The sequence below is a fragment of the Wasmannia auropunctata genome, unplaced genomic scaffold, assembly GCF_000956235.1.
Source record: "Wasmannia auropunctata unplaced genomic scaffold, wasmannia.A_1.0 LD334508.1, whole genome shotgun sequence".
NCBI classification, from domain to species: domain Eukaryota; kingdom Metazoa; phylum Arthropoda; class Insecta; order Hymenoptera; family Formicidae; genus Wasmannia; species Wasmannia auropunctata.
The window spans coordinates 1-16260 of NW_012028382.1; the positions used below are offsets into that span (position 1 = coordinate 1).

Here is a 16260-nt window from a genome sequence, read left to right on the forward strand (position 1 = left end):
GCGAATAAATCTGTTCGTACTATCGAGATAAATCCATCAATATCGTGATTCAAATTGTGAAATTGAAGTGATTCTATTTTAAAATTAAATCTTTAGTTGGCTCTAATAAATAAAAGAGATAAATATTGTATAAAAAGAATGTTATCTATATACTCACTGGCGCGTAAATCGTGTATAGTATCGACAATCGAGTCGATTTCTAAAGACTCCCAATCATTCTTGCCAGCAAGACCACATTGCTTCGCCAAATAACGGCAGATAGCTACGGACTGATCGATTTTCTTTCCATCTACTATCATTACAGGTACTTTGCCGAATGGCATAGCTGAAAGATGATATTAAGAGTACTCATGCTGTTAAAATAGAATCAAGTTTCAAGGTAAAGAAGCCATTTGATTGATTTATTTTATTATTGTAACACATTTGTATTCACAGAAATTTTCTAAATACATCAAGAGTTTTGGTAGTTAATAAAATTGTAAACAATTAAAATTTATATTTGCCGTGGATCGAAATCGGATATCAGAAAGGATCGAGGCGGATCCGCGACAGGTGGACGCTAGCAGGGGCATGTATTAATATTAATCAAGTATACATACTGTCTTTAAGTTTTGGCCAGTCTTTTCTATCGAAACGTTCATCCTCAAATTCGATGTCAGCATAGCTGAACAGAAAGCGAATTGGTTCGGCCAATGCCGTGATGGGATAGTAAATCAGCTTGTAGGAAGGCATGTTACTAAAAAGAAAGCTTGTTATTCTTCTCTTTATTATCATGCTAATTTTAAAAAGATATCTCAACGGCGGATGACTTCAATATTTTCCCTGATTAATCTGTTTGTGTCTGATTAATCTGTTCAAGTGCAGTTGCATTATATAATTGTTCTCAAATTCTATATGTTCTTATATCTTTCTTATCAAACTAAATACATGACTGATTATTGCACAAAAATTTTTAAGTGTAACGTACGATATTCTTTGCTATCTTTACACTTAAAATATATTGTGCATATAGCTATATAGAAATGTGAAGCTTGTATTTAAAATATTTTAGAGAAAGAAATATATATGTTCATTTGACGTGACATTATAATAGTTTTTAATTACGTAATTCTTATTAATCACGATTTATTCTTTAGAATATATGGTCCTAATATTTATGAAAGACGCCATTAATGGGCGTTTCTCTCTTCCATGTCATTCTCTGTATTTATATATTTTTGTAATGCAATCATACTCTCCGAATACCACTATTATTTTGAATTATTAGCCAAATCAATCTTGACATTATTATTCCGTTCATCATGGTGAACGATTAATTAATCCGCTATTATAAACGCCACTAAAGTTGCCGGCCGTTAATTAGCCGAGCGGTAACCATAAAATGCTTTTGTGCGAAGTATTCGTCGCAATATCATAATATTCATAGTTTTGAGTTATCTAGTTTAGTTATCTATAATGAATAAATGAATAAATAATAATAGGCAAGTTCTACTTACAATTTAGCGAATTCTACACAGGGGAAAAGTTAATTGCGTTGTTACAGCAGTTACCAACGGTGACGTCCGACCACGTCCGACGGTAGAACTGGATAGAATCAACTGCTAGCCAACTCTGCTACTTATTTCCCTACCAGCTTGACATCCTCCCCCCTCCACTTTGCTGTTTTGATCGCGATCTACTTTCAAGCTCCAGAAGAAACTTATTGCACGCTGCGTTCCGATATTCAATGCTGAAAATCTATAGTGCACGTAACGTATATTATAGATTTTCAATACTTGCAGTGAATTTCGGAACGCAGAGATATGAGCGAGTAGCTATTACCTAGGAAATACAATCATCACAAAAAGTATTAAAATTGCAAACGCGAAAAGTAATAAATTGAGAAGTACCGAAAAGTTTTTAATTGCAACATTTTTTAAATATGTCTTTAAACATCTGTTATGTAATATCTAATGGTTTTGTATTTTATTTGAAGTTAGGATTGTAAAAGGATTGTAAAAGGATTATTACAACCTAAGCGATTCAAAAGTTTTGTCAAAAAAATGAAAGAAATCAACCAGAAAATAAGAATAGTAATTTATTGAATACAAAATCAATACAAAGAAAAAAATAGTTTATTTTTCAAGGTTTCGATAGAAATCATTTTATGATATTTTCATTATTATATAATAACAATCAGCCTTCAATATGTGCTAAAATATACATTTGTATCTCCGTTTATAATTAATGAATCTATAATGTCTGCCTTTTTTTACATAGATATAGACACGTTTGAAAAAAAAAAGAGAAATCGATATTTTAATCAAATTAAATATCAATGAACAGTAAATTCTGGCGGGAAATTATTTTGTGAAATTATTCAAATTATTTCTAAAAGCTGTAAAATTGCAAAAGTATCGGAAAACAAAAAATTGTGAAAGTACGAAAAGACGTTTTTAGTTGAAACATTTATAAAATGTGTTTTTTAATCACTCTTTAAATATCTATCATATAACATTTAATGGTTTTGGATGTTACATGTTAGTCGATGGGCGCTTCTGGATCCACTTCTTGATAGCCGGTACTTCCTCGACTTTCTTTTGAAGTTGTTTTAGGTTTGGATACTTTTCGACAATATCTTCTTTCATCATCATGTTTAAGTAATCCAAAAGAGCGACGAAAACGAGATCGGCCCACGTCAGACTACCGCCGATGAAGTAACCACCGTTCTTCTTCACCTGAGCGTCCAAACGTTCCAAACAATACGGCACCGTCACTTTGGCACCTTTAGTTTTCTCTTGTTTAGCTTGTTCGTTGCTCTCGTAGTGAAAGGCAGCAATGTCTAATACAAGCGAGAAGAAAAAGATAAGACAAATAAGATAGTGACAAACAATTTGAATCAAATATTTCAGTGAATCGAATTTAACGCAAAAATGTAGAAAAATGTATTTTCTTTTTATATTACCATCCTTTGCGAATAAATTTGTTCGTATTCTCAAATCTCCAGATATGATTCCTATCAATATCGCGATTTAAATCTATTTTAGAATTAAACCTCCGCCTCTGGTAAATAAAAGAGTCGGATAAATATTGTGTAAAGAGAATATTATCTACTTACTGTTACGTAAATCGTGTATGGTGTCGACGGTCGAATCGATTTCCAGAGCCTCCCAATCGTTCTTGCCAGCGAGACCACATTGCTTTGCCAAATAACGGCAGATAGCTGCAGATTGACCGATTCTCTTTCCATCTACTTCGAGTACGGGAACTTTGCCGAATGGCATAGCTGAAAGACGATATTAAGATACGTGAATGTATCATGCTGTTAAAATCGATTAAAATTTATAACAGAGAAATCATTTGGATTATTGTTGTGACAAATTTATATCTATATTTTATATATATATATATATATATATATATATATATATATATATATATATATATATAGAGCTTCGATAGTTAATATTTGCACACAATCAAAGTTAAATACAATGACATAATTGTCAAACCTGACTTTCTAAATCCTAATTTTTGTTCTCATGATCATTTTCTTTTGTTGTAAAATTTATTAAAACGATCTGCTGCCTTTCATACGGCTTTTGGATGTTGATAAGTCTCTCAATCGGCATATCGATTGGCTAACTTGAACGACGCAGAGATGATTTCTACATCAATATACTATTTACGTTGAAACTGTGCAATAAAAGCGTGAATATATTTTTCATTAAAAATACAAAACATTGTATTTACATATCAATATCGATTATATTTACATAACAATATCGATTGTCCTGTGCAACACATTGTAATACATAATAAGAAATAGAAGATTCTATTGTCGAAAAAATAACATTAATTTCCGGTTCTGTCATGCAGGAGAGTTAAATGGAAATGGTACCTAAATGTTTCGTTAAATTATCAGACTGTGTGGCGTAATTCTTACATTAAAATATTTTATGTTTAAGGATGAAGAAGTACGTTACAACGGAAGATCAATCGGCGCTTCAAAAGAAGATAATGCGAACATTTTTTAAATACATAATGTAAAATATTTTTGCCACGAATCTCTTCCTAAATTGGTTTTCACGAAGGATCGTACCAGATTAAATTCGCGAACACTAGCAGAGGTATGTAGTATTAATATTAATCAGGTATACATACTGTCTTTAAGTTTTGGCCAATCTTTTCTATCGAAACGTTCATCCACAAATTCGATGCCAGCATAGCTGAACAGGAAGCGAATTGGCTCACCCAATGCCGCGACGGGGAAGTAAATCAGCTTGTAGGAAGGCATATTGCTGAAAAAAAAGCCTCATATTTTTCTACTCATTGTCATCATAATTCTAAGATGATATTTCACTAATAATACGATTTAAGTTTTGTTTGTTGAAACGAGTCCCAGTTTTAAATTTAATTTTCATTGAAAAATTTTGGGTTTAATTAAATTTGTATATAAATTGGATTTAATCTTTAATTAATATTATCTTCAATCAAATTAAGTTAAAGTTTCAAATAGTTAAAAGTTATTATAAAATTAAAAACAAGTCTGGTTTGAAATTGTTATCAAAAGACAGAAGACTTTTTGATAAAAGTTGAATAGTTGCAAAATCATTGATTATATATTATTATTTATTAAAAATAAAATCATATCGCGCACAGCAATCTCTTCTATAGAGATATAAATGTACGTTACGTAATCATTAAAAAGCATATTTTCTTATCTTTCTTATCATAAACACCTTATCATGACCCCCCTTAGTGATATTGCACATACATTTTTAGATATCTTTACACTTATATATTTTTTGCTGTAATACAACGCTCTCCGAATGCCGCGACTATTCAGAATTATTATCCGCATCATTCTTGACATTATTATTGCTTCATCATGGTGCTAGAAGGACTATACTTTATCCGTTACCACCGGTGAACGCCGACCGGTGACATTGAAATTCTTTTGCGCGAGATATGCGACGTAATATCGCAATATCCAGTCTTGGATTAGTTTTCCAGTTCAGTTATCTGAATAAATGAGAATGTAGGTAAATTCTACTTACAATTTAGCGAAGAATTTTTACGCAAAAGATGTAAAGGTATTTATTGCGATTACAGCAGTCACCAAACCGGTGATGTCCGACGATGAAACTGGATAGAATCTGTTGCTAGCTGCTAGCTAACTGGACTATTTATCTCTATCCCTACCAGTTCGATATCCCCACTTTGTCGTTTCGATTGTGACGACTCACTTCCGAGCTCCAAAGGAATGTAAAGATATGAGCAAATAGTTATTGCTCGGAAAATACAACAATCCCCAAAAATATTGTAAAAATAACGAAAAGATGTTCCAATTTTTGAAATATGATTTAGGCAATCACTCTTTTATATACATTTATTATATATATATATTGTATATTATCTTCCAAAGATTTTTAAGTTATTTGAAATTAAGAATGTAAACGGATATTACAAATTAAGGACTTAGACAGCAATTTGACATTATTCACCGTTATTTTGACAAAATGACATTTTTGGCGATATTTTATCGTCAAAATAACGACAAATAATATCAGCTTGATACCTGGGATCCTTGGAGATTGGAAGGTTTCTGGTGAATACGGAAGAAATCAACAAGAAGATATAGTAAAAATAGTGATTTATTGAAATATAAAATTACGTAATGAAAAATAATTCATTTTCTAAAATTTAATTAGAAATTATGATATTTTCATTATTGTCATACGATGATAATCAGCCTTCAACAAGTGTTAAAATATATATCTGTATTTCCAGTGCATAGTTTGCAAATTTACACACATATTTTTTATTGCATAGATGTAGATATATTTAGAAAAAAAAGGAAATCTCGATATTTTATTTAACTCAAACGTCAATGAACAATAATCTTTTTCGGAAAATTATTTTATGAAATTATCCGAATTAATTAACGTAAGACAGACGCCGGACGTTTTTGGATCCAGTTTTTGATAGCCGGTACTTCCTCGACCTTCTTTTGAAGTTGCTTCAGATTCTCATATTTCTCAATAATGTCCTCTTTCATCATCAAGTTCAAGTATTCCAAAAGACCAACAAAAGTGAGATCGGCCCACGTCAGAGCACCGCCGATGAAATAACCGCCGTTCTTCTTCACCTGAGCGTCCAAACGCTCCAAATAATATGGCACCGTCACTTTGGCAGCTTTAATCTTCTCTTGTTTAGCTTGTTCATTGCTCTCATAGTGGAAAGCAGCAATGCCTAATACAAGCAAAAGAAGATAAGACATATAAGATGTTGTTACGAAATAGATGTTGTGACAAACAGTTCGGATCAAATATTTTAGTAGAGAGAAATTAACATTAGTGAAAAATATATTTCTTTTTTATATTACCATTATTTGCGAATAAATCTGTTCGTACTATCGAGATATAAATCCATCAATATAATCATTCAAATTTATTTTAAAATCAAATTTCCGTTTCTGATAAATAAAAAAAGTCGGATAAATATTGTAACGAGAATATTACTCACTGGCGCGTAAATCGTGTATGGTATCAACGGTCGAGTCGATTTCCAAAGACTCCCAATCATTCTTGCCGGCAAGATCACATTGTTTCGCCAAATAACGGGAGATAGCTGCGGACTGATCAATTTTCTTTCCGTCTACTTCGAGTACGGGTACCTTACCGAATGGTGTAGCTGAAAGATGACATCATTGACAACATAAAGGCAGGGGATATTTGGCATGAATCGAATAAGATTTGTAGTAAAAAAGCCATTTGGATTATTATTGTGACAAATTTATGTCTACAGTAATCTTACAGTAATTTTGTATACATATTAAGAGCTATGATAATTATAATAATTGCACATAATTAAAGTTGACGAGTACAATTACATGTTCAAATCTGAATTTGAAAAAAATTCTAATTCTTATGGCAATTTTCTTTTTGTGCTGTAAAATTTATTCAAACGGTCTGCTTTTTGATCTTTTTTGACTTGTCAACTGTTCATGAATCGTACTTCCGGAAAGGTTGAGCAAGATTAAATTCGTAACAACGCTAGGACACATTATTAATATTAATCAGGTATACGTACTTGGCTTAATTTTTTTCCAATCTTTTCTATCGAAACGTTCATCCACAAATTCGATGCCAGCATAGCTGAACAGGAAGCGAATTGGTTCGGCCAATGCCGTGATGGGAAAGTAAATCAGCTTATAGGAAGGCATGTTGCTAAAAAAAAATTTCTTATTTTTCCCTTTATTCATCATACTTCTAAGAAAATATCTTACTAACAGATAATATACAATGGCGGACAAAAGTCAATTAATCGTTCTCTAATATATCAACTTGAAAAGTGGAGGTTTTACGCTGTAAAATGCTTTTTTAAAAATCTCGTTAGGATAACTTTTGACAAAGTTGCTCTATCTTGAAGTTTGCCTATTTTTAGAGGACGACTTTAAACTTACTTTTGTCCGCCTGTATATATACAGCTTTAAGTTATAATTGCGTTTTTAAAAACCGACATTAATCAGCGCGGAGTTTACAACAGCTGAAATAATTAAGAATATTATTGGGCAACCAATATCTAGTCTCGCTCATAGCTCTTTTCCATTCATTATTTGTTGTAATATACGATTTAATTTTCAAGTTTCATTATATAAGTTTATTTACTGTACGAGTTTCATTTTCTATTAATATTTAATTTTGAGTTTAATCAAATTTATGTAAATCGAAACTTGTGAATTAAATTGTATATAAAATCAATCTTTAATCAATATCATCGCCAATCAAATTATGTTAAAATTTACAAATTATGTTAAAATTTAAAAATAAGTTTAAAATTGTAATTTAAACACAAAACTTTTAGAGAAAAATTTAAGTAGTTATAAAATCATTGATAATTTAAAAATACATCGTTTATTAAAAACAAAGTCATTATATGCTGTATGTACACAGCAATCTCTTAATCTAAGAGTATATCTAAGTGCAATTACGTTATGTCATCATTAAAAGGCACATTTTCTTATCTCTCTTATCAAACTAAATACGTGACTGATAATGCTACACAAGAATCTTTAAATACAACATATAATATTCATTCTTTTGCAATCTTTACGATTAAAATATATTATATAATATGAAATCTTTGTAGAAATGTGAACTTTTATTTTAAAAATTCCGCGTGAGCAAACGAATTAATATTTAATTGACATGACAATTTTCAAACTTTGTAATCGATGATTCTTATTAATTATAATTTATGCTTTATAAAATATACGATTCTAATATTGATGAAAAATGCCGTTATTGAGGCATTTCTCTCTTCCATATATACATATATATATTTGATATTTAGAAGTAATATATATATATATATATATATATATATTTGCTGTAATAAGATACTCTCTAAATATCACAATTATTACCCTAATCATTACCCGAATTGATGTTATTATTCCTTCATTATAGTGATAGAATTAATCCATTGTGCCATTATGTTACCGGTCGCTAATTAGATAACGATAAAACGTTTTTGCGCGAGATATTTGAAGTAATATCACAGTCTTGAGTTCACTTATCTGAATAAATGAGAATCGGGAAGTTGTACTTACAATCTAACAAATTCTATGCAGAAAATGGAAAAGGTATTTATTACGATGTTATTGCAACAATCACCACCGGTGATGTTCAACGCTGCACTCTCTGTGGAATCTATATACTCTCTGCTAGTTAACTCCATTTATTATCTCCCTACCTATTTAGAATCCCCACTTTCGAGCGTGGCTCACTTTCGAGCTCCAGAGAAAACTTACTACAAAGTTATAAGTGAATAGATATATATTATCCAAAAGATACAACCTCAAAAATTATTGTAAAATTAACGTCGAAAAAATATTTTAGTTTTTCAAATATGTCTCAATCATTCTTTAAACATTTATTATAACATCTTTCAATCGTTTTTAAGCGGATTATTACAAATTAAAGATTAGAATAGTTTCTTGTTAATACAAAAAAATCATCAAGAAACTAGTAAAAATAGTGATCTATTGAGATACAAAATTACAAATGAAAAAAAAATTATTTTTCAAGGTTTAATTAAAAATCATCTTCTATTTTTAATATTGTCATACAACAATAATTAGTCTTCAAGTGCTAAAAATATAAATATTTGTATTGCCAGTGCATAGTTTACGAATTTATTTATATATAAGTAAAAGCATTGTAAAGCATCGAAAAAGCATTTCAGTTTTTCAGACATATTATTGTTAGCCGCTCTTTAAAGATCTTTCTAAGTATCTGATAATTCCTTGCGTTATTTGAAATATTATCAAACAACTCATACTGTAACATATGACAAAGTTAGACTATACGTGATGTACTGTTGAAGAAGAGATATTTGGATAAGAGATATATGTCCGCGATTTTATGTGCAAACACAGATATCACTGTGAAACTACTTTCACTCGTATTTATGAGAATTATCACATGCTCGATATTTTAGATCAAATATATAACTTGTTTGGGCAAATGCTTGCTTGCAATGGTTTTTTAAGTTATTTGAGATCAAGAATATAGACGGATTATTACAAATTAAGGATTGGAAAGATTTCTCGTCAATACTAAAGAAATCGACAAGAAATTAGTAAAAGTACATTTATTGAAATACAAAATTACGTATTGAAAAAAATAATTATTTTCTATCATTTTACATAACTAAATATCATCTTAGATTGTTTTCATTATTGTAATACAATAATCACCTTCAATAAGTGTTTAAAAAAAATATATATATATATATTTTTTTTTTTTTTTTTCAATGCGTATAGTTCACGAATTTATCATATGTATTTTGTAGACATGTTTGAAAAAAAAAATCAATATTTTATTCAAATCAAACATCAATGGATAATAAATTCTGTCGAAAAATCTTTTATGAAGTTAACCAAATTAATTCGGGTAATTAGATGCCGGACGCTTCTGGATCCACTTCTTGATAGCCGGTACTTCCTCGACCTTCTTTTGGAGTTGTTTCAAGTTCTCATACTTCTCGACGATGTCCTCTTTCATCATCAAGTTCAAGTAATCCAAAAGACCGACGAAAGTGAGATCGGCCCAAGTCAAAGCACCGCCGACAAAGTAACCGCCGTTCTTCTTCACTTGAGCGTCCAGACGTTCCAAATAATACGGCACTATTTCTTTAGCTTTAAGTTGTTTCTCTTGTTTAGCCTGTTCATTACTTTCGTAGAAGTAAGAAGCCATACCTAGAACAGAAGCAAAAAAAAATAAGATAAGAGAAATAAGATGTGACGAACAGCTCGAATCAGTCAGTGGATTGAATTTACAATACAAATGTAGAAAAAAATTTTTTTCACGTTATCGTCGTTTGCAAATAAATCTATTTGCAAGATATAGACAATTAATGTAATATAAATAATAATGTTATATCAAGATATAAACAACAATATAGTGTATAAATTCAAATCCATTTGAAAATTTAAGCTCTGTAATAGATAAAAAAGAATCGAGTAAGTAATAATCAGAATATTGTCTACTCACTGGCGCGTAAGTCGTGTATGGTATCAACGGTCGAGTCGATTTCCAGAGCCTCCCAATCGTTCTTGCCAGCGAGATCACATTGCTTTGCCAAATAACGGCAGATAGCTACAGACTGACCGATTTTCTTTCCATCTACCTCGAGTACGGGCACTTTACCGAATGGCATAGCTAAAAGATGATATTACGTGAATGCAACATATAATAGAAAAGCTTTCTGAATTATCATTACGACGAGTTTATTTACAGCAATTTTCTATACATGGTAAATTTTGATAGTTAATAATTGAAAACAATTAATTAAAGTTATTAATTATACTTGTCGCGATCTGTTATTCGTAAATCAGATTCCAGAAAGGATCGAACCGAATTAAATTCGCGAGCAGGGGGAAGTATTATTAATATAAATCAAGTGTACATACTCGGTTTAATGTTTGGCCAGTCGTTCCTATCGAAACGTTCATCCACAAATTCGATGCCAGCATAGCTGAAGAGAAAGCGAATTGGCTCGGCCAATGCCGTGACAGGGAAATAAATCAGCTTGTAAGACGGCATGTTGCTAAAAAAAAAGAAAAAATCTTATCATTTTTCCCTTCATTGTCATTATATAATTTTAGAAAGATACTCAACGGCAGATAACATGCTTCTATTTTTCGGTCTCATTAATCTATGAGTTAAATGTGCCGTTATGCAGTATCGTTACAAATTGTTTTTTCTTATCAGAGATTACACGATTGATAATATTGCACAATTATTTAGATATAGTACAGCATATGGTAAAAATGATTCATTCTTTTACAACTGCAGTGACGCTCAAAATATATTGTGCAATATACGAATCTATATGCGAAAGCTTATGTTTAAAGTATATTCCGCATGGAAAGGAACTGTACGATCCTGTGACGTTATACAATTCTCGGACCTTATAAACGATGATTTTTTATTAATCACGTTTTATGCTTTATGAAATATATAGTTCTGATATTGAGATGAATGACGCCGTTATTGAGACGTTTTTCTCTTCCACGAATTCTCTATTCGTACTTGCGTACGTTTTCATCGTGATGCAATTATCTCCGAATACCACGATTATTCTCAATCATTCCCCAAATCCTTGACCTTAGCGTTACCTCGGCACAATCTACATCACTATATTTAAGTATGCCGGCCGCTTATATTATTAGCCGGGCGGTGCCGGCGCGGCGGCGGTTCCGCCGGCCGGTGATCACGAAACGCTTTTATTCGAGAAATATTCGACGCAATATCAAAATATCGACAGTCCTGAGTTAGCCAGTTCAATGTAAAATTTGAATAAATGAAAATAAGCAGTTCTACTTACAATTTGAGGTGAATATTCTACGCAAAAGGCAGAAGAAGAAGCGTTGCTATTACAAGTCACGAACAGTGAACACAATGACGTTCGACAATGTCCGACGCCACTAGCTAAGCTGCTGTGCCTGGGTGCCGGGTGGGATGATGGCTGCTTGTGGCTGCTGTATTTAATATTTGTCTCCCTCGGTTCGACATCCCCACTTTACTTATCGTCTCGAACGTGGCTCACTCTCGAGCTTCAGAGGGAACTCACTGGATAGAGATATACGAAAAAAAATCGTGCAAAAATTTGAAAAAAGTATTATAAGAGCGACAAAAAGGCATTCCAAATTTTCCAGACATGTCTTATTGTTAGTCGTTCTTTAAAGATCTTTCATATCCCACTCTGATAGTCCCTTGCGTTATCTGAAATTATTATCAAACAGCTCGTATCGTGAGAAGTGATGCTGACAAAGATGGACTATATATAATGTATCGTTAAAGAAGGGACGGAGATCTGGAAATATATGTCGCGATTTTATATCATAGTTATCACTGAGAAACTACCTTCACTCGTATTTATGAGAATTATCACATGCTCGATATTTTAGATTAAATATGTTACTTATTGCATGGGCAAAGATATTCGTCAAGATATTATATTGAAGGCGAAGCAAAGATAAAAAGTACTTTCGTTATTTTTTTTTTTACAAATAAAACACATGCGATATTTTAAATCACTTTATCAAATTTTTTATCAAATGTCAAGCAAGAATATATAGTTAATAAAAGCCCAGTATGTATATCACATACAAACGTTCGAGCGCTTAATGAGGGAATTAAATTAGCAATACGAAGTTTTACTTTAACGTAATTCGGAAGACGAGTAAACCATATGGGTGCAAAATTTATTTATTTATGTAATCATATTGTATACACGAATTAGATCTTGAGATTTGCTCAATATGACTGTTCCGAAATGTTTATAAAAATTAATTTCGACGCAGAACAAAATCATAATAGAACGAATCACCTGCATAATCATTCATATATACAGAAATATAACAATTCGATAATTAGAATATAACATTACACACTATCAAATATTTTCGTATAACAGCTATACAGGATAATAAGAGTTCTGCCGTATAAAAATTCTGTATAATAAAAATTTCTAGTAATCGTATACGATATAAATATACATTCTATATTACCCATCTTCCCATATGTGACGTACAATACAAAACATATACTTATCTTAATGATTATTGAAAGAGAAAGCAGTATACGTTACTATACTCAAAATGTAAAATATTTCTTGACAAGTATTGTTAAAAAAAGGGGGGAGGGGAAGGGACATTTATCACAGTAATCTTGATTCGCATTTTCCGCCCGTATGCTTTCCTAAGTGTGAAACATCTGTCCGATGATAGAGAAGTTCCTGACGGCGGAGCTCATTTCGGAGATGTCGACATTCGGGTGCAGACCCGACGAGACGACCGTGGTCGCGTTGGTCGCTGCATGCGCGTTCATTCGCTGAACGTTATCCATGTAACCTTTGTTCGTCTGTACATTCAGAGTGCTGTTAATGACGTTCAAGTGAGCTGCCTGCGGCAGCGTGGTGATGATAGGAGCGACAATCGAAGAGGTGGACGCCACGGAAATGCCGCCGGTGGACTGAGGGGACTGACCGTAGGAAACCTGTTGTTGTTGTTGTTGTTGTTGTTGTTGTTGTTGTTGCTGTTGTTGATGTTGTTGCTGCTGCTGCTGCTGCTGCGCATTTTGCGCGATCCCCGGCTGATAATTACTGTACTGCGCCTTGCACTTCTTCTCGTGGACGAACAGACTGCCGGAATGGCTGTACGCGGTGCCGCAGATCTTGCACGCGTACGGCTTCTCGCCCGTGTGCGTGAATCTGTGCTCCTTCAAGTACTTGAGCCGGCGGAACGACTTGCCGCAGGTCTTGCAGTGGTAATTCGCCTCGCCGGTGTGCGTGGTGATGTGTGCCTTCAGGGTGCACGACTTGGCGAACGCGGCGCTGCAGTACTGGCAGACGAACGGCCGGTCGCCCGTGTGCGTCCGCTCGTGATTGATGCAGTTCGAGTTGGACGTGAAGCCGCGGCCGCAGTACTTGCACACGTGCGGCTTGTAGCCGGTGTGCGTCCGCATGTGGAACATGAGGCCGGTGTTCTGCCGGAACGTCTTGCTGCATATGTGACAGAGGAAGCGCTTGAAGTTCGCGTCCTGCTGCTCCTTGGCGCGCTCGTGAATCCGCAGGTGCTTGTGCAGCTTGATCTCCTTCTCGAACGACTTGTTGCACTCCTCGCAGGTGTACGGCTTCGACTTCTCGCCGCCGCTCTTCTCCGGATCCTTGTACGCGCAATTGCAGCGCACGCCGCCGCAGCTCGCGCAGCCCTCGTCCCGCCCGCCGTGCGCGTTCATCTGATGCTTCAGCAGGGACTTCTTCGTGTCGTACGACTTCCCGCAGATCCGACACGGGAAGCCCTTGCCCTCGTTGTCGGAATCCAGCTCCTCCCTTATCCAGGTGTTTATCAGCTTGATGGCCGACTTGTCGTCCGGCGGCTTCTGCGGCTCCGGGCACACCTTGCTCTCGTCGTGACCGTACCGATCCATATGGCTCTTCAGCCGGTCCTGCCGGAAGAACTTCATGTTGCACACGTTGCAGACGTACTTCTTCTCCTCGTGTACCAGCAGATGACGTTGCAGCGATCTCTCGGTGCGGTAACTCTTGCTGCAGTGCTTGCAGTTGAAGGTCGACGCGTCGTCGAACGACTCGGTTTTGTCGTCGCTGGAGTCACTATTCGCCAAATCCGAGTCCCTCTGCTCCACTCTCGTGTTGTTGCGTTTCCTCAGCTCCCTCGTCGTGCCGTCGTTCTCACCTCGCGACTGTCCGTCGTGCGCTCCCAACTCCTCGTCCTCGTCCATCGTGAGCGACGTGTCGAGGGACTCCGGATTATTCTCCAATCTCCTCTTGTCCCGTATCTCCTTCAGTATGGTGAAAACGTCCTTGGGGTACGCCTTCTTGTGAGTATTCAGATGCCTGACCATGGTGTCGATCTTCCTGAAACTCTTGTTGCAGATCTTGCACAGCACCGGCTTCGACTTCTCCTTCGCCCGGTGCAGATTAACGTGCTTGTGTAATTTGTCCAGACAGAAGAATTGCTTATCACAGCTGTCGCATTTGAACTCTTTGTCGTTGTGGGTCGAGGTGTGTCGATCCAAAGACTTTTTACTGGAATAAAATCTATCACACTTCGGACACTTGTATTGTAATTCGAGCTCGGACGCTCCTCGGTCCATCCTGCCGCGGACACCTCTCGCCTTCGTCTGATACTCGCCGTCGCTGCTCTCGCGTTTCACGCTCACGCTCTTCTTGATATACCGTCTCTGCCTCTCTTTGTAATTCCTCAAATTTTCTATAGACGTGACCCGTTTGAACATAGTCAATCTCCTCGTTCTATAAAGATCCTTCTTAGCTACCTTGTCAGGTTCCACTTGTTTGTATCTACTACCGCAGTCTAAATCTGTCTCATTGTCCATTAAAGTATCCTGCTTGGTTTGTTCGAAAGCATCTCGTATTTGTTCTCGTCTTATGACATTTGCCTGCATGGTATTCTTCTCTACGTTAACCTCATCGTCCGCATTTAACTCTGTATTGTCCGCTGAATTGATTGCATCCGAGATAAAAGATTGCTCAGTTTGACAACACTGGTCCTGCAAGAGAGACACAAATGTGACAGTATCTCAACGGTATTGAGATTGCTATTTTACAAGAAATAAAAGTACCTTTTTGAAAATGCAGTTGCTGGCGACGCTCGTCCCCGACGCTTTCCCGTACAGCTTCCTGAGTTCCACATCCGCTTTCTGACACTGTTTCCTCAATTCGTACGCGACGTTGACCTTCATCACGCACTCGAGGCAGATGTTAGCGGGCAGGCCGTCGTTCTCCAGGACCTGGACAACAAAAACATCATCGTCTCGTGGTCTACGGCGCGAGGTAAACAAGGGAACACAGGAGAGGCAAACCTCCACGCCGCAGCATAGCTGCAGCTTCTCGGACAGCTCGGAGGGGTCCCCCGGGTCGTCCCAGTTCCTGCGGAAGATGCACTGGTTGTTGTGGTCCACGGTCAGGCAGACGCGGCAGAGGCTGGTGTCCGGATTCGTCCGCGTCAACATCCCGCTGTCGATCTGCATGGGGACGATCGACGTGTGCGGGCGAGCTTCCTCTCTTCCCTCTTCCGTCGTCGTCGTCGTTTCCGGGGGAAACGTGAGGGCGCCGGACGTCCGTTTTCACGAGCTCGGCGATCCACGACGCGACGTCATCGTCGGGAATTCCGCAACGCTGGCCGTCACGATCGCACACACAAGCACACGCGTCCTCACCACCGCT

General features: G+C 35.7%; 5 protein-coding genes across 6 annotated transcripts; all 5 read right to left on the bottom strand.

The window, feature by feature from the left end:
* Positions 1 to 77: 77 nt before the first annotated feature.
* Positions 78 to 1723, bottom strand: LOC105458457 (glutathione S-transferase-like). The gene is made up of 3 exons (XM_011703772.1): positions 1497 to 1723; positions 600 to 736; positions 78 to 325 (listed from the first exon to the last, which is right to left on the bottom strand). The coding sequence occupies exons 2-3, from the start codon at positions 730 to 732 to the stop codon at positions 93 to 95; spliced, it is 366 nt and encodes a 121-aa protein (XP_011702074.1). The 5' UTR covers positions 733 to 736; positions 1497 to 1723; the 3' UTR covers positions 78 to 92.
* Positions 1724 to 2396: 673 nt separating this feature from the next.
* On the bottom strand, positions 2397 to 5174 carry LOC105458456 (glutathione S-transferase-like). Its single transcript, XM_011703771.1, has 4 exons — positions 5040 to 5174; positions 4144 to 4280; positions 3098 to 3265; positions 2397 to 2821 (listed from the first exon to the last, which is right to left on the bottom strand). Exons 2-4 carry the CDS (start codon positions 4274 to 4276, stop codon positions 2514 to 2516), a joined length of 609 nt encoding a protein of 202 aa, XP_011702073.1. The 5' UTR covers positions 4277 to 4280; positions 5040 to 5174; the 3' UTR covers positions 2397 to 2513.
* Positions 5175 to 5670: 496 nt separating this feature from the next.
* On the bottom strand, positions 5671 to 8726 carry LOC105458455 (glutathione S-transferase-like). Of its 2 annotated transcripts, none has more exons than XM_011703769.1 (4): positions 8597 to 8726; positions 7075 to 7211; positions 6508 to 6675; positions 5671 to 6234 (listed from the first exon to the last, which is right to left on the bottom strand). In XM_011703769.1, the coding sequence occupies exons 1-4, from the start codon at positions 8722 to 8724 to the stop codon at positions 5924 to 5926; spliced, it is 744 nt and encodes a 247-aa protein (XP_011702071.1). In that variant the 5' UTR covers positions 8725 to 8726; the 3' UTR covers positions 5671 to 5923. The 2 variants fall into 2 exon arrangements, with proteins under 2 accessions (XP_011702071.1, XP_011702072.1); XM_011703770.1 differs by lacking the exon at positions 8597 to 8726 and adding an exon at positions 7275 to 7410.
* Positions 8727 to 9845: 1119 nt separating this feature from the next.
* LOC105458458 (glutathione S-transferase-like) lies at positions 9846 to 12040 on the bottom strand. Its single transcript, XM_011703773.1, has 4 exons — positions 11878 to 12040; positions 10961 to 11097; positions 10542 to 10709; positions 9846 to 10246 (listed from the first exon to the last, which is right to left on the bottom strand). The coding sequence occupies exons 2-4, from the start codon at positions 11091 to 11093 to the stop codon at positions 9933 to 9935; spliced, it is 615 nt and encodes a 204-aa protein (XP_011702075.1). The 5' UTR covers positions 11094 to 11097; positions 11878 to 12040; the 3' UTR covers positions 9846 to 9932.
* A 705-nt stretch (positions 12041 to 12745) lies between these two features.
* LOC105458459 (zinc finger protein 271-like) lies at positions 12746 to 16228 on the bottom strand. The gene is made up of 3 exons (XM_011703774.1): positions 15897 to 16228; positions 15657 to 15824; positions 12746 to 15584 (listed from the first exon to the last, which is right to left on the bottom strand). The coding sequence occupies exons 1-3, from the start codon at positions 16062 to 16064 to the stop codon at positions 13254 to 13256; spliced, it is 2667 nt and encodes an 888-aa protein (XP_011702076.1). The 5' UTR covers positions 16065 to 16228; the 3' UTR covers positions 12746 to 13253.
* Positions 16229 to 16260: the final 32 nt, after the last annotated feature.